Source organism: Vespa crabro, chromosome 3, assembly GCF_910589235.1.
Source record: "Vespa crabro chromosome 3, iyVesCrab1.2, whole genome shotgun sequence".
Classification (NCBI taxonomy): domain Eukaryota; kingdom Metazoa; phylum Arthropoda; class Insecta; order Hymenoptera; family Vespidae; genus Vespa; species Vespa crabro.
This window is the reverse complement of record NC_060957.1, coordinates 9,238,052-9,262,452: the sequence shown is the minus strand read 5'-3', so window position 1 is coordinate 9,262,452 and position 24,401 is coordinate 9,238,052. Positions and strand designations below refer to the sequence as shown.

The following is a 24,401-nucleotide window of genomic DNA, read 5'->3' as shown; positions in this document are numbered from 1 at the left end:
GAATCTTGAATGAATCATACAATGAAATTGAATGACACTTAATATTAATTTATATTAATACTTAGTTGCTAAAAGATTGACGCATGCAAAATTTATCTCTATGCATTTTATCATATCAAAAAAATATTTCTAAATTGTATAATATTTATATGTTTGGTTTAATATTGATAATTTGTACCTTTGAAAGAATTTTAGACAAAACAGACATTTTTACTTCTCTCTTTTTTTTTTCTTTCTTTTTCTTTTTTTTCTTTTTCAATTTGGATTAATATCTGTTTAAAAACAAATATCATTGTAAAAGTTATATCGGGATCAATTTCTAAACAATTGTCGTTAAAAGGATTAAATTTTGTGTTGCTACATCTATAAGTTTATCATCTATATAATATAATCTAGTATTAGGAATTATATAAATTGTTCGATAAAAAAGGAAAAGGAATTACTGACTATAATTTTAAACTTAGAATGATAAATGAATTGTATTGGTTATAGGCTTGTTAATACAATTGATTATAAGATTAAATGTCTAATAAAACACTAAACGAATGGAATAAGTTTATAACTCGAGGCAAGTTGATATATAAGTATTACATTAATATCTTCGATTTTCAAGAAAAACAATTAAAAAGTTTAAATCAAATATAATTTAAATAATTATTGCATATATATATATATATATATATATATACTTTATAATTATAAAATAAAATAATCATGACTAATTAAATATATATATATTTACGTTGTATGTATGATTATATTGCTCAAGCGCGTTTATGGTATAATTATGATTTATGATCACGCGAGGATCATCGAATACAAATACATATGTATATATATATATATATATATATATATATACATACATATATATTTGTATTGTTTCTCGTTTATGATCTACCATGTCATTGAGCAAGTACGATCAAATACATAACGAATATAAGATTAATAAATAAATGCCGATTTTTATCAATAATATATATATATATATATATATATATATATATATATATATATATATATATATATATGATGTATATTTAATTAGCCATGATTATTTTAGTTTATAATTAGGTGAAACTGTAAAAAATATTAATAAAACATTTAATTCGTGACTTTAGTTCGCCACTAGAAGTCTTGCTTCAACGTTGGATATTTATGGAAATGAGTCATCTTATTGAATGAGATTGAAATACACGTGTTCAACGTTTTTCTTTTCTTTATCGAGATATTTTATTTAACACTGTTACAATTTTATGTTATTACGATTATTTCTAGAAAAGAGTTTATAAAAATAAAATTATTTTTCGCATTTTTCTTTTTTTTTTTTTTTCCCCGAACATATAATATCCACCACATTTTAGTTTATATGATATATGTTAATATATAATATAAACGTAAAAAATAAATTATTTCCTTATCGCTTCGTGGCACTTGTTATTGCGAATAAAACATTCGATGAATCAATTATGTGAATTATCGTGTTGGGAATTATCGATGACGTCGAATATTTCATATTTTATTAGATTGAACATGATTGTATAGACGTAAAGAATAAAACTCGGGATTTATTTATTAATCGTATATTCCTATATTATATATTTGATAGCACTTGCGAGCTCAAGGACAAGGTAGATCATAAATGAGAAACAATTATACCATGAACGTGTTTGACCAATGTAATCATACATCGACGTAATATTTACTTCGAGTTTACTATGCGTGTTAGTCGAATTGAACGAACTAGCTAGTTACTTCCTGTTGCGTCTTTCGACCAATCTTGTTTGATCATATCAGCAGCTTTTTCACCGATCATGAAGATACCAGCATTTACGTGGCCGATTGGTATAGTGGGCATAATAGATGCATCGACTACTCTGAGATTTTTTATACCATAAACTCTTAAACGCGAATCAACAACAGCATAGGGATCAGTTTTGGGTCCCATTTTGACGGTTCCTATCTCGTGATTCATCATAAATGGTAAATATTTGATAGCACATCGCCAATAATCGTCGGTATTAAATTCATAGAATTCGCAGCCGGGTATTTTGATATCATGTAATCGACTATTGTATGCAAGGAAAGGTTCCGTTTTAGATACGTTGATGGCATGTTTTATACCTTCAAGTAGGATTTCGATATCGTCAGGATGAGAAAAGAAATTAGGCTCTATCTTGGGTGGTACGAAAGGATCTTTCGACGTCAGGGTAAGACGACCAACACTTTTTGGACTTTGAATTATCGGCCAGATCGATAAGCCATCTCTATTTTCGATTGGTTTATAAACCGTATTATAAAGGTCGTCCGTCATTCGTATATTCTTCCTAATGCCTAGACCATTGTCTGAATGTATCGAACCTGAAGCAAAAAGAAGTTCGATGTCCGGCTTTTCAGATGGAGCATACTTCGTTCTTATAAATGCCAAAGCTTCGGCACCACCAGGTATAGCGATGTAGCCATTTCTTTTAAACGCATACTCCCATAACGAGTGCGGATTAAACACTTTACTTTGTGATAGAGATACGGGTTGATCTATTAAGAAGGTTAGACCGAGGAAACCGATATGTTCGTACATGTTATATCCGACTTTAGAATTTTGAATCACTTGAATTTCCAGCTCTTCGAGGTGTTCCTTTGGTCCTATACCCGAAAGCATAAGTAGTTTGGCAGAATCGATCGTACCCGCGGATAAAAGCACTTCTTTCGTGCTGAATACGAGTTTTTTATTGTTATTTTTGATGTATTGGATGCCGTAAGCTTGGCGATTTTCATCAATAAGAACTTTTGTTACTCTTGCGCCAGTTACGATGTCCAAGTTAGGTCGTTTCACTCTAAGATAGGCTTTTGAAGCGCTACAACGTGCTCCCTTGTCCATGTTGAGTTGTAAATATGAATAACCTATTCGTTTTTCGCCATTATAGTCGAGAACATCATAACCGAGTCTTTTACCAGCTTCAAGAAATGCTGTGGATAGTTCGGTATGAAAAGGAACGTATTCAACGCACAAGTATCCATCTTTTCCGTGATATGGTGAATTAATAATACCTGTAATGTATTAATTAATTTTATTCAATTTGCAATATTTCCTACTTTATAGATTTTATTTTAAACATTTCTATAAATATTTCTAAGTAATGTACAAGTGAGATCTCGAAAGAGAAAAATTTCAAGATATTAGTCGAACGAAGGATGATGATTCGGTTAGTCTGACTAACGTTCAGGCTCTAGTGAATAGACAAGAAGGGTGAGTAATCGAAACGTGACTACTCTCGTTGGAGGGTTAAGACACCCCTATTCTGGGGTAACTGAGATCCAAGCGATCCCACGAACTAAAATGTTTTACATGAGTTTTCCATTCATATATCATTCACTGTATTATATTTCGTTTGTTTATAATATTTCTTGTTGTTTACGTTATTTGGATATTAGGTATATAGTTACAAAATAAGGTGAATGGGTTTGATTTGAACTTACCAGGAACGTCGAATTTTTCACTCTTTATGTAATATGGTAGAATCTCTTCGTAAGACCAGCCTTCGTTGCCCAAGGCCGCCCAATAATCATAATCCAACTTGTCGCCACGTGTAAAAATCATATAATTAATTGTACTGGTTCCACCGAGTGATTTTCCACGTGGCCAAGCACATTGCCGATTGATCATTCCAAAACAGGTATTATTTTGAGGTTCTACATTATAACCCCAATTATAGTCCGTCATTTGGAGTATATTAACGAATATAGGAATCTGCTGTATCAAGTTTTCCGGATAACCTGCTTCCAACAATAAGATCTTCCAATTTTTATTTTCTGATAAACGATTAGCGAGAACCGAACCTCCGGAACCTGCTCCGACTATAATAAAATCGTATTTCTCCCATTTAGGGTAATAAGTTGTCTTGATTTGTACATCCTTGTCTTTATATTCTTTTAAAAGATCGAAAAATGTCGCACTTTTTACCGTAGATATTAAAGAAAGTAATGATAATACAATGATTATTCGTAACATCATGTCGAAAATCAATTATATAGAAGAATTTTTTTCTCACTATCACATTAATTTGCAAACATGTCAACGAAGAAATTAAAAAGAAATACTTTTCGATACTACCTTTTATATTCTTGTGCTCTTGTGAAGCGTTCACAAACTTAACTAACCGGTTTATATATATATATATCTTTTAGAAATTCACTTTCTAGAAGTACTTACATAACAACTTGTAAGTCTTTTCTATCTTTTTTTTTCTATCCCCATTTCATCACGAATTTCATTATGATGGACCATTATCAAAATAAGATTATTCTAATTATTTTTTCCAGAGGATTTATTATTAATTTTTTTCGACATATACCTACTGCCATTAATTTTAATTTCTATTGGTAATGTTTTTTATAAAAAGAATTGTTTGTCTTGTACTCGGAACTGTTAAATTTGTTTAAAGAGAGTGAAACAAAGAAAATAATTGTGTGTGTGTGTGTGTGTGTGTGTGTGTGTGTGTGTGTATAGAAGTATATATGTGGAAGAAAATAACAAGTTTGTCGGACACTCAATCTCACGTAATAAGAAATAAAAGAATACTTATATATAATACTCGGTCTTTTTCAAATAACAATCATTGAGTACTGCCTTCCGTACTTTTTCTTCTTCCTTTTATGACAATATCAATTTGTTTATCAGTTTATTTATAAAACGTGCTAATAATTGAAATTCTTGCTGATGGAAGACAAAAATAATCCAGTATCGCAAATTTTTTTTTAAACAATTATCTTATCCTTACGATTTTCTTATTCTTATCGTATTTTTTAATATTTCTTTACATAATATTTTTATTATTATGTATCATATTTTTTAATGGTAAATAATATATACAGGTAATATATATACATATATTTCTTCTTATACGTATCATAATATTTACAATTAATTTTATATTTAAAAGAACGATGAGAATTAAGAGAAATAGAAGAAAATAGAAATAATACACAATCGTTAGATTAGATTAAGCGCTATTAGAATTTTATGGCACACGGAGATAATTATACCTGAGTCGTGTATATTTTTAACTAGCACTATCCTTGCTATGTTAAAAATCTTCCGTCGTAAAATAGACATCAATTGTACACATAGCTCCTGGTTTGATTTTTTTTCTGCTTGTCCCAGTCTTTCTAATTCATACTTTCAAATATATCGAACGTAACAATATCTTTGTTAATTATTTCTTTTCGCTTTACCTTTTACCTAATATTAGTTAACAAATTTTTATGAAAGTTTTATAGTAAGTTTTAAGTATTGTATTAAGTATTCATTAAAAGATTTTTAACCGGGACTCAAACCCAGGTCTTCCGCTTTGTAATCATTAAGCTATCTAGGTCCTTCGGTCAATCTCTTCACGAATGCCTATTTATATTAAATGGAGATACTAGTTCCCACACTATCATTTGGTTGAATAAGATAACCAATCGCTCTTGATGAGATCTGCACCTTTTTCACCAATCATGATAGCTGGTGCATTGGTATTACCACTACAAATCGTCGGCATTATAGAGGTGTCGATGACCCTTATATTTCGGATACCATAAACCCTTAGTCTAGGATCCACAACTGCTGTAGGATCGTTTTGAGGTCCCATTTTCGTTGTACCGACCGGATGATAAATTGTCATGGAAATATGACGAATATGACACTCCCAGTAGGCATCTGAACTGAATTTAAGATGTCGACAACCAGGTATCTTCAGTCGATGTAACCTAGTACCAAACTGTTTGAAAACTTTCGCTTCGGCGAGTTTAACGGCTATTTTCGCACCTTCAACGAGAGTGGCTATGTCTAACGGATCGTCGAAGTAGTTAGCGTCAATTATTGGATTGTGAAAGGGATTAGAGCTTTTTAGTTTAACCGTACCACGTGATCTGGGTCTGAGGAGAAGAGGTATGAAAGTGAAGGCATCCTTGTTTGCAATCGGATCGTAAACAGTGTCGTAAACTTCGTCTTTTATTCCCAAAACCTTTTTGATTTGTACGCCACCGTCCGAATTAAGCGACGCCGGTGCCATGTGGATTTGTATGTCAGGATAATCGATAGACTTGTTGGCAAATTTTGTGTTGATAAAAGCATATCCCTCAATACCACCGAGAGTGGTCATAGGTCCTTTTCCGTTGGCTGCATAATGCATAGTCACTGGTGCGCTATAAAAACGTTTTTGAACTATCGCTACCGGTTTATCAACGAGGAAAGTAAGACCGCCCATTCCTACGTGATCTTGAAGATTTTCACCGACTCTGAGATCTTTCAAAAGAGGTATGCCAATCTGACGAAGATGTTCCTTTGGTCCAATACCGGAGAGCATAAGAATTTGAGGGCTATTTATAGCACCTGCTGATAGAATTACTTCCTTGCGAGCTCGAACGTATTGCTTACGACCATTTCTCACAAATTCTACACCGACAGCTTTCATGGTGAAAGGATTGATAACTATTTTTGTCACGTGCGAATTCATAGCCGTGTGAAAGTTCCTGCGTAACCTTATAGGACGAAGAAAAGCTTTTGCCGTGGAACACCTGCTGCCTCTTCGAATAGTTCCTTGCGGTATCATAAAACCGGTTTGAAATTCCCCGTTTATATCTCTCAAATCGTAGCCTAATTCTACACCAGACTGCAAGAATGCTACAGCGAGGGGTGTGATCCATGGTGATTCTTGAACGGTCAAGTAACCACCCGTTGAATGATAAGGATTGTTTCGAAGATAGGGATTCCTATTGTCTTCGGATTTTTTGAAATAATAAAGTGCTTCTTTGTAACCCCAACCAGGATTACCTAAGGCTTCCCAATAATCATAATCGTGTCTATTACCTCTAACATAAAGCATATAATTTAAAACGCTCGATCCTCCGAGAACCTTCCCTCGTGGCCAATTACAACGGCCACCTTTCATCGCGAGACAAGCTCTTCCCGTAGCTTCAATCTTATACTTCCAATCTAATTTAGTTAACTGTAGATAGGCAGCTAATGAGGGGACATCTGTTATTTCGTTTTCGTCCGGTCCAGCTTCCAGTAATAAAATGTTCCAATTTGAAATTTCAGAGAGTCTGTTTGCTACAACAGCACCTGCCGATCCTCCACCGATCACGATAAAATCGTATTCAGGATTTAGAGGGTATCTATCGATAGGTCGACTTTCTGGATCCAGCTGATCATACTGATAGTAAGATAGAGCAGCTATAAGAAGTGGTACCAACCAAAGACCAGTCCCTACTAAGCCTAACGCACTTTTCAAAGCTGTCGTTATGACTATCGTGCTGAACACCATCCTCTTCGTTACTTTTTGATAATGATTAATGAACTGACTACTGATTAAAGTAACAGTTCTCTTTTTATTTTTCGATGCAAAAGCCGACCTAATTTTTTTTTCCTTTCGAAACGACTTTTATACAGACTTCGTCATAAATCGATATCCGGCGGTCGGCTACAATAAATGTTTTCAACTCTGCGCACTAGAAATGGGTGGTCGACATCGGTCCTTTTCATTCTGAGTTGGCTATCGCTAGCCGTACTTCCATGGAAATTCTCGACCTTCCTGGAAAAAAAAGAAAAACAAAAAATACAGTGTATATTGTTTATTTGTTTGTCTGCTATCTTTGTGTGTGTGTGTGTGTGTGTGTGTGCGTGCGTGCGTGCGTGCGTGCGTGCATGCGTACGTGAGTGCGCGTAATTATCTTTTCTCATTCTTGTATAAAAACCATTACAATGTTTACTTTGTATAAAACTCGACGTGATATTGTAACAGTCTTATGAAAAGTGACGAAAGAAAGTTCGGCCAGAGATTTTTATATTAAAAACACGTGCGAATCGGCAGGATCATCTCGTTTCTCTTTCTCATTCGTTTCGTTAAAGAACAAGGAGATGTTGTCGATCGCATAACGGGGAAAGGTGAAAGCGCTTTGCTAACATAAACCTCGTTTGTGTTCGGTTTCTTCTGTGAGAGTCATAGTTACATTACACATCTTTGAATTTCTTTATTCAGATAAAAGATAATGTAGGACTTTCTTGTTAGTTCATTACCAATTTAGATCTTCGCGATCAGTATGAACATTCTTTATCAAGCTGCGAATTAAATTTATTATGTATTATACTTTCTCGTCGGAATTAAGATAATATCGGAAGCAGGATAAGAAAGGATTGAGAGTTCTTGGATAAAACGTGAATTTCGCGTGTTGTTAACGAGGAACGTAACGCTATACTTTCTTTACTTTTCCTTCTGAAATAATTTATTGGATTGGACACCGGAAGTAGAGGTTTATTACATATGAGTTCCGGGATAATCATTACCCTTGATGCATCTATTGCGACGAATTATTTTCAATGATGTGTTTTCTCTCTCTCTATCCCTCCCCTCCCCTCCCCTATCCCCTCTCATACACCTCTCCCTCCCCTCCCCCTCCCCTCCCCCTCCCCTCTCTTTCTCTCTCTCTCTCTCTCTCTCTCTCTCTCTCTCTCTCTCTCTCTTTCTCTATATCTCTTTCCTTTATTATTATTATTTTTTTTTTTAAATCATGAAATACTTTCTTTTTAAAACTGTTATTGGAAAAGGAAGTATGTATGTAATATAGGTGAAGGAATGGTGCAAGATATTTTGTGTGATGAATAACTAATTGAAAAAAATTAATTAAATAATTAATTAAGTAAATCGTTTTAAAATATGGTTGAATATAACATAGACAAGTTTATTACTTAATGTTAAAGTATTTGTTAATATATCTATCGCCAGAATACATTTGCTTAGATTGTTATGACAACATGCCATTTTTATTTTTTTTCTCTTAGATTGTCGAGTTTATGGTATAAGAAGCTTATGTGTAAAGAGGTATATATTGTATATACTGTAATTTTCTTAGCTTCGTAATTAGCTAAAGAGTGATTTAAAAGTGAGAGTGCAAATACTAGTGTCCTTCGAGAATATGAAATTGATAGAATTCTACGGTTTATGTAATTTTTATGAATAAAGATGCCCTGAATACTTAATGTGAAACGATAGAATTAATTATAAGATTGTACGTGTAAAAAATGACAACGAGTTCTCGTATTCGTTAAACCTGTTCTACTATTAGTAGAATATTGTAGAATATAGAAATAATCGAAAGTAAATATAAATTCACGAATGGCTTAATAATAATTATTGGTCCATTGCAAAATTTTGCATTTAATTTCTTTCAATATTAAATACCTTTGTTATCTGTCAATTATCTTCCACGATGATAAACGATCCAAGAGATAAGTCTAATTAATCCAGATCTTCAATAACGAACTTTTCTTCTTTCTTGAAAAACTTTCAATGAGGCTGACTCACAAAACTATTTTGAGCAAGGTTTTAGCCGGCTGGAGATGATCATCATAAGTGACCACGAAGATACCTGTAATAACAGTGAGGAGAACGATACTACACTATACCATAGTTCCTACTCCCTCTACCATCTGTCCACCTCTTCCCATGGATTTCTTCTTGTCTTCCTCTAAGACTTACCGCTTACTTGACAGTGAAAGTGTTCTCTTACTGTATGCACACCTATCTCTTCTCCCGAATGTATACCTACGCTTAATATTGTATGTATATATCTATTTGTACATTCTCCAAGAATAGACACAAGACTATTGCGTTAGTATTAGGATAGATTGCGCCAATAAATTTCTATTACTTCCGTTATACCTGTATTTAACAAGAACAGAAATTTTAATTTTATATTAGGCTTATACTTTGTCGCGATTGTTTATTTTCAGAGAAAATCGATCATAGAGCCAGTCTCTCATGGAGAGATCTAATTTATTCTAACTTCGTAATAGTTACGCATAAAATAACTCAATGATTAGTACAAAGTACGATTACAACATATTTGCTTTAATTAATATAAACTGGTTCAATGCTGATACTCGTATAGGTCTTATTCTATTTGTAAACGTGCTCGTTTATTTTGTTTTTTCTTTCCTATTTTTATGAAAGATGCCATTAAAGATAATTTATTTTCTAATTGTGTTTAGGAACAATTGTAAGTAGTGAATTGTTTTCTAACCGATGTCTTTTTCTGCTTAAATATTTTTTTAAGCAGATTTCTCGAGTGATATTCTTCGTTTCTATGTAGGTACGTTCTTTATTCGAAAAAATTATAAGTATTTTGGAAGATTTAATTATTAATATTTTTGGATGTCTTACTTGATATGTTTGAAGAGAATCAAGAAATATGTGAATCTGATTTCAAGTTTTCACATGAATATCCGGTTTAACATGTTTCCTTTTTTGTATACATTTCATGTATTTTAACGTTTAGTAAACGATAGTACATGACAACTCGATAAGGCTTCTGCTTTCACTATTCTCGCACGTTCTGCCGAAGAATCTGTGAAATTTATAAAGCGCAATATACATATCACGCATTTATCTTTCTTCTTGCTATTAATAGATATATATTTTATCTATGTAGTTAATGATTACCAAGTTCAACTGATTTATGTTCATCGTATTGTCGATGAGAAAATCGAATGAGAAGCAAAAACTAATAGCATGAGAAAAGTTTTAACGAGAAGGTATAAAGATAGTTACGTAAAGAAACATTTAGCTTCATAGATAATAATCTTGATACCATTCTTTTCGTAAAAGTGTATTGCGAGGAGAAAATTTAACGAGAAAGTTGCATTGCCATTTCTTTTACTAATAGGTTCATACATGGATGAGTCTCTGTAGTTGTACGTTGATTTAAATTTTTCTAAGACCGTACTTAACATTTGAACTTTCAACAACACTTATTATTTTATTTTTTACTTCTGAATAAAATTATCTAAGAGTTTCGAAATGGCACATTTCATTTATTTCACAGAACAAAAAAAAACAAGTTTTTCAAGCTAAATACTTTTGAATTTCTATTTGCAAAGTATCCCTGAGTTTATCATGACAATATAAATACATATAATTAAACTAATATCCATTATAAATAATAATTATAACATATAAAATTATTGACTTATGTGAATTAAAATTATTTACAAAGTTCTTTCTTTTAATATTTCCAGTCCTCTTTAATAATATCGCTTGCTTTTTCGCCGATCATGATAACTGGTGCATTAGTATTTCCATTAACAATGGTAGGCATTATAGAAGCATCAACGACTCGTAAACCTTTCACGCCGTAAACTCTTAATCTTGGATCCACGACAGCTGTTGGATCGTTTCTTGGTCCCATTTTGCACGTACCTACTGGATGATACATGGTGAAGGTAAATTGTCGTATAGCGCACTCCCAATATTCATACGTAGCGAAAGGAAATTTTTGACAGCCTGGTAGTTTAATAGAATATGGTCTCGAACCAAATCTTTGAAAGGCACTTGTGTTTGAAACAGCCATAGCAATTTGTATACCCTCTATCAGGATGTCTACATCTTCTTTGTGAGCGAAATAATTCGGAATAATATCAGGATGAGTCAGAGGATTTCTGCTTTTTAGGCGAATCCATCCTGAACTTTTGGGTTTCAATAAAAGTGGTAATATTGTCCAACTGTCAGCATTTTTTAATGGTTTGAACACCGTATTATAAACGCTATCTCTTATTCCGATAAACTTGGTTACTGATTCACCATCGGAATTGATGGAACTTGGAAGAAAGTGAAATTGAATGTCCGGATAAACACCAGAAGGATCAGCGTATTTAGAATTGATAAAGGCCAAGGCTTCGATTCCTGGAGTAGTCAGGGGCCCTTTATTGTATATTGCATAATTCAGTAATATTGGTAGTGTCTGTAGACGGTCCCTTTTCAAAGTAATTGGTTCGTTCACTGTAAAGCTCAATCCACCGAGACCAACATGGTCCTGAAGATTGTCACCTACTCGAAGATCAGATAATACCGGTATACCGAGTTCCTCGAGATGTTCCTTCGGTCCTATGCCTGAGAGCATTAGCAATTGTGGTGAATTGATCGCTCCAGCTGACAGAATGATCTCTCTCCTTACCCTAACTGTTTGTTTTAAACCATCACGTAGAAACTCTATTCCTGTAGCTCGCTTGTCGGCATTGAAGAGGACTTTCAATACTTGAGCTTTCAAAGCTATGTGCAAATTCCGTCTGTTCTTTACTGGCCATAGAAAAGCTTTAGCTGACGAGCAACGACTTCCTCTGCGAATCGTACCCTGCATAATCATGAAACCAGTCTGACTTTCACCATTGATATCACGATTTTCATAACCGAGTTCTTGTCCAGCTTGTAAAAAGGCAATCGATAATGGTGATCTCCATGGTGGTTCCTGTATCGTTAAGTAGCCTCCCGTTTTATGGTAAGGTGATCTTTGCAAATAAGGGTTTCTGTTATCCTCAGACTTGAGAAAGTAAGGAAGAACTTCCTCGTAACTCCAGCCGGTATTACCCATTCTTGCCCATTTGTCGTAATCCAATCTAAAATAGAATTACTTGCTATTAGTAATAATAATCAATGTGTAATAACGTCAGAGGCTATTGTAAGAAGGTTTCTCATTTCTCACGTTTTTCACTTTATGGGTATAGGTATTAGATACACATATTTTATATATACTATTAGATGTACATACGTATGCAGAACGTAATACGTCACGTAAGTAAAGAAGAATTACCTGTTGCCGCGCACGTATATCATGGCATTTAGGACACTGCTACCACCCAAAACCTTTCCACGTGGCCAATTACACCTGTCTCCTACCATCGCGAGACAATAAGCTGATGTCATTGACGGCATGGTTTGATATTTCCAATCTAATTCAGATAATTGGCCATAGCCAGCGAAAAGTGGTATGTTAGAAATTTCGTTTTCATTATCACCAGCCTCTATTAACAATACGCTCCAATTGGATACTTCGGATAATCTCGAAGCTATCACTGCTCCTGCACTTCCACCTCCCACAATGATGAAGTCGTACATTCGATTTAACTGGAGAATTCATTACCGAAAATAATTTACATCTTATTTATGACTAGAAAAAAAAGATGATCGAAGAAATTAAAATTAATAATTTACCTCGCGAGTATTTTTCGGAGGAGATTCAGGATCCATTTCATCGTATCTGTATAACGATAGTCCGATTGCCACAAGTGGTATCAAACCGACTCCTACGGCGGATGTCGTAGCAATTAAGGAAACCAAACCTATTGTCATTTCCTAGATTTATTCACCTTAATTTTTTTAACATAATATCGTCACAGATATTGCGTTAATTATAAAATTATTCTTCGAAAATAATTATTTACACACCATCACTATTTGTTTTATCGAGTATTTTGCTATTCGAATTTTGTAACTTTTAAATCACAGACACTTTCTTCAATTCAGATATTATGTTATAAGAAATAACTTGCTTAAAACTTGTCCATACTTTTCTCTTAAATATACCGGCGAAACACCGTAGACTAAGAGCAGTGTAAAGAGTTTCAATGCCGACGGTGTATTGAATACTGAGAGTGAAATCTTGTTAGATTCTCGTGCATCGCATCGACTTACTAGGTGAGGACGATCGTATAGCTAAAAAGAAAAGTATCGAAACGTATTATCAATCTTTTCAGAGTGAAACTAATTTCGATGTGACTCTCTATTCGTTATTTAGATTTTATTTCATCATTACAAAAATGTGAATGTGCAAATGTGCCGGAATATTAATTTAGGTTCTTCATTAAAATTACTTGACTTTTGAAAAAATTAAAAGAATTAATTTATTGTTTGTCAAAATGAATTTCAATGAATCCAGTTAGTGGATGGTGGACAATAAAACGTAGGTTTGCACGTGTAACGTATGGTTTTAGTGGATACGAATTCTTTTTCGTTGACGTCACGAAAGAGAATCCATTCTCGGATACTTTCACCTTTATGTGGTATATATGTTATATACTTTTTCATGCCTCTTCTTTGAGATATTTGTGAAAGTATTCACATAAATAGTACTAATTTGATTATTTTTATTACGTTTTCGTTATTTCTACAAATATTTTTATTAATCTCAATAGAAAAAGAATATTTTTAATTTGCTTTTAAATAATAATTTCAATAAAAAGAAAAAAAAAAGGATAGGAAAAGTCGTTACGTTCGAATTACATTTCACTTCAAGACAATGTTCCAGTGCCTTCTTTCGGTGTTCTACTTTTCCTTCGAGAGTAAGAAGAAAGGCTGGTTCAGTCGATTCTAACTAGTTCTATATTGGTTTTACGTGATTTAATGTAGTAAAATATTTTTACTTTATTATCTCCTTTGCATTGTTATGTCGCACATATCGCAAACAAATATGCATTTCTTTCTATCGAAATGCGTGTTGCATTTTAATAAGTCTCGAAGAAATGGAATCTCTCTTACTTCCTCGTTGTGATACAGAATTGACATTCCACACGAAGAACTGCATCGTGCTCAACGATACGATATCTTTTCGTTTTGTTTCCTTTAATAATGAATGAAAACAAATATCAATGTAAATATAAAACAATATTTTTAAATTTTATTTAAAAATTTAGATATGTTTCGTAATAGAAATTTATTTAACCGACATTATCGCGTTCAAGGAGTGTGAATGAAGTAAGAAGAGATTTTATCTATAGACTTTATCAATAGATTTTGCTTAGAGAAGGCGCTCTTTTCTCAAGAAAGTTATCCATGTAAAATTACATTGAAAATGTATGCGAGTAGAAAGCTGCAGTGTCTTTGAAGTGCTTTTTCAATCAATATTGCGAAAAACATTTAAAAAAGAAATTTCTTTTTTTGAAATAATAATATTAATATAAGCTATAAGAATGTTTTTTCGCAATAGAGAATGAATCCGAATTGCTTCAATGTTATTGTTATATTTTCGTTTCTAAATTTGTAAAAAAAAAATACGTACGTATTTTATTCGCATATTGGCAGAAACGATTTTAATCGTCTATAAAAAAATTATATTTTCACAATAGCAAATTCTCTTTGTTTTTTCATAAAAACTATGACAAATAATGTAGTTTGATTTTTTTTTTAATTTATTAGCTATTTATTATTTGCAAAATAGATATACTTATTTTTTTTTTTATTTTTATCCCTTTATTGTGTAGTATATGACGTTGAAAATCTCTACTTTTCGTATCTATTTTCAGTATCAATTTTCCGCAACAACGGTGAGAAAAATTATAAATCATAAGTTGAAATAAAAATTTTAAACAGATTCTTTATTTGTTATAAGGAATATTGCTGTTGGAATGATTAAAATAAAAAATGAAGCACTCTAGAAAATTTAGTATCGATTTTCATTGAATCTTTTTTATTTTACAATTTTCTGATTCTTAAAATAAGAAATTTTCGGAGTAAAAAATTGTTAAATTAAGCTATAATAGTAGTATAACATATATTTTTGATAACTTTTAAAATTTATTTTAAATTTTAATTTACAATTGAATTAATAGAAAAACTTGAAAAAATGGGAATCCCAAGTACTACAACTGTATGGTCAAATCAATTGAAAAATTGTATGTTTTCTTCTAATGAAGAAATGAGAAAGGGAAACAGAGTTATGAAGGACTGATATAAATTGTAAATGCTGTGAAATGATCTGATAATAAAATACTGTTGATTGTTGACGAAAACATTTTTAAATGCGCTTTTCGCATTGGACCAGCGATGATAATCGACTAACATGGAGGAAATGTCCCCCGTCTCATCCGAGCTATAGACCCACTGATAGCGATGAATGAGGGCGGCGGCACTATGCTAGGATACCGTTTGTAGTCCGTCTACAAAATACTGCTCGCCGCATTTCCGCAAATTAATGGGAGAACGCGCGTTCTTCTAAAGGATCCTGTGAGAAATGGAGAAGTAATTGCGCAATATTAAATGATGCGCGCTATGTAAATCTCACCGTGTATTTGATTGAATGAATTACAATTGTTTGTGTGTCTCGTGTATGATGTGCAGTTAGTTCTATTGGTTGCTTCTGAAGAAGGCTTGAGAGTTTAGATGCTGTGAATCTGAAAGATGTGGCTTGACTCATTCTTTTGCCTATTTTGAACTATCCACGTAAACTTAAATGAGATTGGTAAAGGACGGAGTTTGATATATGGAGAGGGAAAAAATAAATATTTTTTCCATTGGTCGGGGATAGTTCACTGGAATGTTCAAACATTCTATGTGTGCCCCTTTGTCCTAGTGGTGTGTGATTAGAGGTTGATAATGGATATTACAAAACTAGAAGCCAGATAAACCTTGGCTTATGGCGCCTAGGCGTCTACTTCCGTTATTTACTTATTAGCCGGATTGACATACTATCAAATTCAGGTACTTTACTAAGAATGCCTAGGCCCAGACAAAGGTGACCACGTGCTTTTGTCTATGCGCTTTGTTAATTAATATCCAATAGGTTCCCACGGATAAATATTTCCAATGGTGATACATAACCCTTAAGATAAAATACCGCGAACAATGAAGAGACGCACGCGTACGTCAACAAGTACTTATTATGTACATTTTATAGAGTATATCCAATAAGTACAGTAATATGATGAAATAAAAAATCTTAAAAAAGCAATGACATTGAAAGCCCAAATATAGTAAAATTATATAATTAATAAAATAAAAAGTATCATCGTATTGTGTTCTGTCTATTGGATTTGATAATAATAAATGCTTGGCTTATATATAAGAAGTGATTGTCTATTACATAATGTTTGAAGCAAACATCAATATAGTCATCTACATTTTAAAACACAAATTGTTCTTTATTTAAGTCAAAAAGGAAAAAGAGGTAAAGAGGAAGGATGTTCTATGTCATATTCAGTAGATGAAAAGTTACAAAGAAAGGAAATACGAGGACCAATTGCAGTTTCAATCAAATCCATTAAAAAAATGTGCAAATGAATGAAATAGCTCATTGATCAATCTTTTTTGATAAGACGGGACTTTGTAAAATCCCAGAATGTAAAAAATGTTAATTCCGAAAGCAAAATGTTTTATGGACTTTCACATTTAAAATATATTATATGCATATGTAAATATTGTACTCCAGTGTAATTTCAAAGTTACAAATGGTTTTTCTTTTAACAAAATAAAAAATTGTAAAAATCAATTTGTTAGTTTATATCGTAATGTTATATAATTATATTTTAAACAAGAACAGAATTGGATAATTACGATTGGATCTTAACGACAGAAAAAGAAAAAGGAAACGTAAACCTTAAAAAAACAAGTGTTTAAAACATTCAATCTGTTTTCATAATCACTTTACACAATGCAATAATAAAAATATATATTTTACTTTCGTTCGCAGACCTATTCCAACTGTCTAATGTTGATCGAAAAAGGCTGAGAAAATCTCATTGCTTCTCTTTCATATGGACATCCAGTCCTTTTTTATAAGATCTGAACCTTTTTCACCAATCATTATCACAGGTGCATTGATATTTCCACTAGTGATCGTAGGCATGATCGATGCATCGATCACTCGAAGTCCTTCTACTCCATATACTTTTAAAGAGGGATCTACGACCGCCATTGGATCGGATCGTGGACCCATTTTCGCAGTACAGCTCACGTGATAAATTGTAATTGTGTATTGATGAATTGCACATTCCCAATACTCATCCGTGAACATCGGAAGATGATTACAATTTGGCAATGGCTTATTGTGAAATCTTATCCCTAATCTTTTCATGCTACTCGTCTCACCAAATGCAATTGCTGCTTTGACTCCTTCACGTAAAACATTAACATCATCAGGATTCGTCAAATAATTGTGATACATTAATGGATAATCGAGCGGATTTTTCGACTTTAATTTCACATATCCACGAGATTTAGGTCTGAGCAACATTGGTAAAATGTTGAAACTATCTTGATTAATGATTTCTCCATAGGCTTCATTAAAAAAATCGTCCGTTACGCAGAAGTAACGCAAAATATCTTTAACGTTATTTATCGCGATAGAGTCAATCATAAATTCTATATCTGGCCAATCGTCCGTCTGATTGGCATATTTAGTGGATAAAAAGCCTACTACTTCGAGACCAATACTCGAGGTTAGAGGACCGTTCTCGGTAATTGCATATTTCAATATGGTGTTCATATTCAATAAGCGACTATAAACAATGCTGATCTCGTGGTCAATAAGGTAGGTTAGACCAACAATGGATATATGATCTTGAAGATTCTGTCCAACACCAGGTGAATCCTGAATCACTGGAATATCAAGATCTTCGAGGTGATTTTTAGCACCGATTCCAGACAGCATCAATAATTGAGGGGTGTTTATAGCACCTGCCGAAAGTATAACTTCTTTCTTCGCAAATACGGTCTCAACACGACCATTCCTAATAAATTCTACACCATATGCTCTTTTGGTACTTGGATCTATGAGAACACGCGTAACATGGCTCCATAACGATAGGTGAAAATTCTTTCGAAATTTGATGGGACGTACGAATGCCTTGGCTGCACTACATCTAGCGCCCCTGCGCATTGTATATTGAGGCAATGTAAAGCCCGTTTGTTGTTGGCCATTTACATCCACGATGTTATAATCCATCTCTTCTGCAGCTTGAAGGTAGGCTAGACTTAGAGGCGTATTATAGGGACACTCTTGAATAGTTAAATAACCACCTGTAAAATCCATTTTTGCATGAGATTAAATGGATGACTCAATATCACTTGTAATGTCTTGTTGTTTCAAAAAATTAATCATCTCAATTTTCTTAATTTTATGAACAATCAAAATCGTAGCTTACCTGTGCTGTGGTATTTGGTGTTCCGCGCTAAATATGGGTTTCTTTGATCCTGTGATTTTTTAAAGTATGGGAGTACATCGTCATATCCCCAACCAGGGTTACCAAAGCTTTCCCATTGATCGAAGTCACGACGATTTCCACGAATATATAGCATGGCATTAAGTACGCTTGAACCTCCTAATACCTAGAATCAAGGGAATAATATTATGATGTAATAATTTTAAGTTATTTTCACGAAAATAAGCAAAGTTGTTTCAGTGACTTATGATTGCTTTTGTTATTGATATTTTCGCGGGCGGTTTTACTATATCATTTCAAACTCTTTCGCTGAAGACCGACAAGGTAGTCCTATGTCAAATCAAAGTCTATATTCATTTTAATAGTAGAACCCGGAGAATTTTAGGTATAGATATTTATAAATCATGTTCAGGTAGGTGTTTAATTCAAAGGATCCAACATGATGTTTTGTATAATCAATGAATGTATTATTAGCATATCTACCGCAATATGATTTATAGACGTTAGAAAATTATATATAATAAGTTTAATGCAAATTCATTTCATTCTTGTATCTTCAATTATCTGATACTTTTTTTTTATTCCGTTACGTTATATTAGCAACCATTCATTTATTCTCCTTTGAAAACGACCTTATTTACGAAAGAGTTTTGATGAAAATTTTGTTCATCAGTAAAGTATTATTTTCTCTTTAATCTGATTGTTTTTCATATATTCGACATTTTTTGTATTACGACGCACAGTAACCTAACATATCAGCAATGTAATTATAAAATAATTGGTATTGTTATTGAATTCTTCAACGATTTTACATTACAGGTGAATCAAAGAGCTTACCTTTCCACGGGGCCAGCAACAACGTTTATCTTTCATCGCTTGACAAGCACTATCTTGGTTTTCAGTCCTATATTTCCAATCTATTTTGGTATTTTGTAAATAGGTAGATAAAATCGGTATGTCCGTAATGATGTTTTCGAAACCACCTGCTTCTAAAAGAAGTACACTCCATTCTGGATTCTCTGTTAATCTATTAACAACAACACTTCCAGCTGAACCGCCACCTACCACTACGAAATCGTATTCCTTTAATAGATTTTTTGTGACTTGTGGTTGATTTTCGGGATCCATTAGATAATAATAGAAAGAAATTAAGACAGATATTAGAAATGATATGATACTCAGATTTCCGATATCGAGTGCAGTCATAGTCGTTTGTATCGCTGCTGCTGCAGTTGCCATATGGTTTGTTATTATTGATCGTGACTTTTAATTAGTTAGGCTTTTTTTCCTCTTTGATGAAAGCGAAACTGTTTATATACTGTAACACTGATCAGTCAAGGACGTTCAGTGAAACCATATACAACTTTTAATAATTAATTCTCCTTCTCTTTTATAAGTTCGAAAGATCAAGCTTAAGTAATCGAACAAGATTATCATTTATCTATATATATCTAATTATTTTTTCAATTCATGTATTTCTCAAATATTCGCATTAGCATTTCGTAGTTACGTCCAATGACAATATTTTTATTTATTTCTTTTTCTATATAATAATGATATCTCTTGTTGGACATCGGAATGCACTTGCAACACTTAGTCGAAATGAAATCTGAAACATTGAAATTCAAAGAATTATAAAGCTTTGTGGATGTCTGTGGTATTTTCTTCGAAGTATAATGTTATTTTTTTTGGTATGTGTAAGATTTTATTGATGGAATACAAAATCTACTGGATTTTAAATATCGTTTAGTATTTCTTCAATGTATCAACTTTTGTATCAACGCAGAATAGTGATATTTTAGTGATGAAAGATAATCATCATCGAAATGAATTTCGATTAAACCGATTGTGAGGGGAAGGATTCAAGTTTATGTGTGTATCATTTTACTTTTGTGTATGTGAATCAAACGTAATGACTTAATTACATCTCTAAAAGATGATCCATTCTCTGGAATTCTCAGTTTCATGTAACTTATAGTTTTGTCGATAAGTAAGCTGAGGACCAATATTATATACAAATATAAAGAAATGAGCGGTATAAGACGAATGAATGAGTCAATTATGTTTAGTGGGGTAATAGAATGAGCAAATGAATATACTATTTATACTATAAATAGTATAATTTTTTATAAATAAAGAAAAGAAAAACAAAGTATTCAATATGACAAGAATGTTATTGTCGAAAAATAAGTTTACACATTCTACTTGTTCTACTTCGAAATATTGATATATTAAAATATATATCAATATTTTGTATGATAATTATTTGCGATTATAATAGCTCGTAGACAATTTATTATTTATATACTAATGATTAATTTTTTAAATACATTAATAAAAGTTATTCTTTTTTTATGTTATTTGGGGTCACATTTCTGTTTAAATAGTACCAGAAATGCTGGATAGTATTCAAGTCTGTGTTTTGTGTTGTTTCTAGTGTGTTTATATAGTTGTCTTAAAAAATGTCATTGTCTATCCTTCGTGCTCATGAGTTGTAATATATATCTTCGTCTGTTTCGTATAGTAACGTTTTGAAAACCATTATAAAAAACAACAAAAAGAGATAAGATAATTTGATTTACGTGCATTACGTTATGTTCTACGGAATTAATATTAGCCTTATTCATGCAATGAAGTGAGAATCTATTTTACCTGTAGATTCTATCGGTAGGTTTTGGACAAGATTTTAGGTTGAAGAAATCTGGTTATCCATGGGACATAACGCTAGTTTTTATCGAATATTAAGTTGCCACATCCTTGATCTTAATTGCTTCATCAAGCGAAATTAAGACACATTAATAATAAGAATAATATTTTGGTTCAAATAATAACGCTGTTATGTATTATAAGAAGATACCTTTGCAATAATGATTTCATGTAAATTGCTTTGAAATTACTACAATAATTTCTTTTTAAACTTCATAATAAAGTAACAAATTAGTTAACTTCAAATTAGTTAACATTACAAATATAAATATATAAAGTTAAATAATTATTAGTAAATAAATTAATTTTGATTTTTCTTATTATAAATTTATTTTTATTTTAATTAATATTAATTATTTTATATAAAAAACATTATGAATTTTTTTCGTTTTATTATTCAAGATAAAAGTCGGTCAAGGATATGTAAAAGGATATGTAAATGCTATGATATTAAACTGGTTTCATTAATAGTTTTTGACATCGATATTTCGATAGCTAATTTGTGTAAGAGAATTTGCTTTGAAAAAAATAGCGTTTATGATACGTTATTTACTTTCGTTAAAAATTTATTTTTTTTTCTTTTGGTTCCCACAGTAGCTTACAAAGAAAAAAAACCTATAATTCTACCGAACGTAAATATCGGATATAGGTTTTCACTAAATACAAAATTTTAAAATTTATTAATTAGTTAGAATTACATAATTACAGAGAAGAAAGAAGTTGATTAATACACTCTCAATCGATAAGTTTTATCGACAGATGACGCCAATCAAGTCATATCAAGATAACATTAAGTAACATCAAAACCCATCAAATAACCTATAACGGCATTCCATTCATCTATCTATTTATATCTATATTTTTTAAGTTATAATTGATTTTTTGCGGAGCTGTGGGATTTGTTTATATTAATTTGTTCTTTCAGTATCTTACGCGAGACTCCTTATTGTTCTAAACTATCTTTTAGGCTATAAGTAGTGATTACATCTTGTAATTATGATCGTTACTTCAAATCATTTCTGATCGTATTTCAATCAACTAAAGAAGTAACCTGATAATAATTATAATGATTCATACAACTGTTGATAACAAGTCCAATAACAAGTAAAGGACATGGATTCTCTCAGGACTTTCCTAGCTCACGGATGAAGTATCATTACTGAACAAGATTATCCTCGAGATTAAGAAATCAATGTGATGCGAAGAGCACATGTACTTTTTTCTAACTGGATAGAATTGCAAGAATGAAGAAATAATTGATAATAAAAGCGTATCAAGTCGTACCGTTATCTCATTCAGGAAGATATGTGTTATACTGACTAGGATAATAACTCCATCCGTCCGTGACATTAAAGAGTTCAGCATAAGCAACTTGTATTACGCAAGCTGTGAGTTTACTCACCTACTAGATCATATAAAATAATTAGTGCTAAATTTTGCTGCCAAACTGACTTTTCGAATTCGTAATGATCACACCGAGACACCTTTCAGGTTGCTGGACGACTCTTCTATAATTAGATATCTTAAATAATGGCGATGTAGAACATTATTGTAAGGTATTTTTTATAATCCTGTCTTTAAGATGCAGTCTAGTGAAATTCAAATCGCTTTTATGGTTAATAGGGATTTTACTAATTAAAATTTTATAATGGTGTATAACTCTTTGCACTTTACTCTGTACACTGGGGTCAGTTTACTTAAGATCGCTTTCTGCCTTTTGTACTCTTTTCTTGGTCTACTAATGACTAATCTTTATCTTGCTTTTTTCCCGTCTTTTCTGTCGTTTTTTATCTCCACACCTCACTCACGCATATGGTTTTGGAAATTTTAAATGCATTGCTTATCTCACTTAAGTTATATCTCCATTTCATTTCCACTCTCAATATTCCAGTTATGTCTCTTCCTTTCTCAAATAAGCTTAGTTCGCCAATAGCATATCATATTCTCGTTCAACTGTTGATCGACTGATCTCATTCAAATACAACTAATTAAATTTACCCAGCGCTTACACAAATAGAAACATTACAATGATAATTTAAAATGTCTGAGATTTGGATTTAATCATGCATATTTCGATGATTACTTTGACACGTTATGCAATAGATTAAAAATCTTGATGGCCAGTTCCATAGACTTATGATAGTTTTTGAATATATGACCGTTTCTTTTTCGTTTATATACACAACTCTTTTTTTATGATATCCGAATTCTTCTTACTTATCATCATTCCCGAATATTCAGTGCACATTTATTGAGTATCAATAGAAATGGGGATATGATTGTAGGTTTTTTCATGTTTACGTTTTCACGTCGTATTACACGTTTCCTTTCTTCGTAAAAATTTGTTTAGTTCTTTTTTTAAGGTTTAGCAAACGATTAGTCATACGAGAATTTGATACGTTTCTGCTTTCATTATTTTCGCACGTTTTACCCAAGATTTTGTTAAATTTATTATAAACCATAATTGAATCGAAATTAATCACAGCGGTCTAATTTTTATCAATATCAATGTGAGATTGACCAATTTATTAATTTTAGTCGAAATGTTATATAACAATATTTGCTACAATATATAATATATTTGTGACTAGCGTTACGTATTACGAGTTTCGGAAATAATATTTCGTTAATGATGCTACTAGCTACACTGGTAAAAAGTTTTTCCTTTTATCTGACTATTCGATAAAACGATTGGAATAATCAAAAACAATGAAAAAAAGGAATGGAATATGGTAAAGAATAATTTTATTGGTCGTAGGTATGTCTAGATACTCTGGAATGGTATAATTGTATGTGCTGTTTCTTATTTGCTGCCTTTTTAAGAAATAGCTATTTCAACAGTAAACTCCAAACAAATATATGTAACAGTGTAATGCGATGAAAAAATTGAATGAAAAATTACATTGCCATCAGTTTTGCTGATTTTATCCTTAAGTGAGCCTGTATAATT

At 32.1% G+C, this 24,401-nt stretch overlaps 3 protein-coding genes across 3 annotated transcripts in view; 1 reads left to right on the top strand and 2 right to left on the bottom strand.

Annotated features, from left to right (window-relative positions):
- Nucleotides 1-24,401, top strand: part of LOC124422600 (flotillin-2) — an 88,087-nt gene that overhangs the window by 361 nt on the left and 63,325 nt on the right. The window lies entirely within an intron of this gene.
- On the bottom strand, nucleotides 1,126-10,171 carry LOC124422470. The gene is made up of 4 exons (XM_046958936.1): nucleotides 9,222-10,171; nucleotides 5,451-7,574; nucleotides 3,478-4,018; nucleotides 1,126-3,048 (listed from the first exon to the last, which is right to left on the bottom strand). Exons 2-4 carry the CDS (start codon nucleotides 7,305-7,307, stop codon nucleotides 1,748-1,750), a joined length of 3,699 nt encoding a protein of 1,232 aa, XP_046814892.1. The 5' UTR covers nucleotides 7,308-7,574; nucleotides 9,222-10,171; the 3' UTR covers nucleotides 1,126-1,747.
- Nucleotides 9,567-20,372, bottom strand: LOC124422469. The gene is made up of 8 exons (XM_046958935.1): nucleotides 19,583-20,372; nucleotides 18,728-18,911; nucleotides 17,345-18,602; nucleotides 13,318-13,459; nucleotides 13,026-13,166; nucleotides 12,625-12,938; nucleotides 10,203-12,430; nucleotides 9,567-9,701 (listed from the first exon to the last, which is right to left on the bottom strand). Exons 1-7 carry the CDS (start codon nucleotides 19,982-19,984, stop codon nucleotides 11,044-11,046), a joined length of 3,828 nt encoding a protein of 1,275 aa, XP_046814891.1. The 5' UTR covers nucleotides 19,985-20,372; the 3' UTR covers nucleotides 9,567-9,701; nucleotides 10,203-11,043.

Bases quoted from the DNA above. Each gene is read 5' to 3' on its own strand.
- LOC124422470 (XM_046958936.1), bottom strand. From the start codon at position 7,307: ATGGTGTTCAGCACGATAGTCATAACGACAGCTTTGAAAAGTGCGTTA. The intron at 4,019-5,450 runs TATTCAACCAAA...ATATAATTGATT, and splicing joins TCAAGAGCGATTGGTTATCT to TTCGACATGATGTTACGAAT. The intron at 3,049-3,477 runs GTAAGTTCAAAT...AATACATTACAG, and splicing joins TGAAAAATTCGACGTTCCTG to GTATTATTAATTCACCATAT.
- LOC124422469 (XM_046958935.1), bottom strand. From the start codon at position 19,984: ATGGCAACTGCAGCAGCAGCGATACAAACGACTATGACTGCACTCGAT. The intron at 18,912-19,582 runs GTAAGCTCTTTG...CCTTGATTCTAG, and splicing joins GTTGCTGGCCCCGTGGAAAG to GTATTAGGAGGTTCAAGCGT. The intron at 13,167-13,317 runs GTGATTTAAAAG...GAATAAATCTAG, and splicing joins CTGAATTGAAGAAAGTGTCT to GAAATGACAATAGGTTTGGT.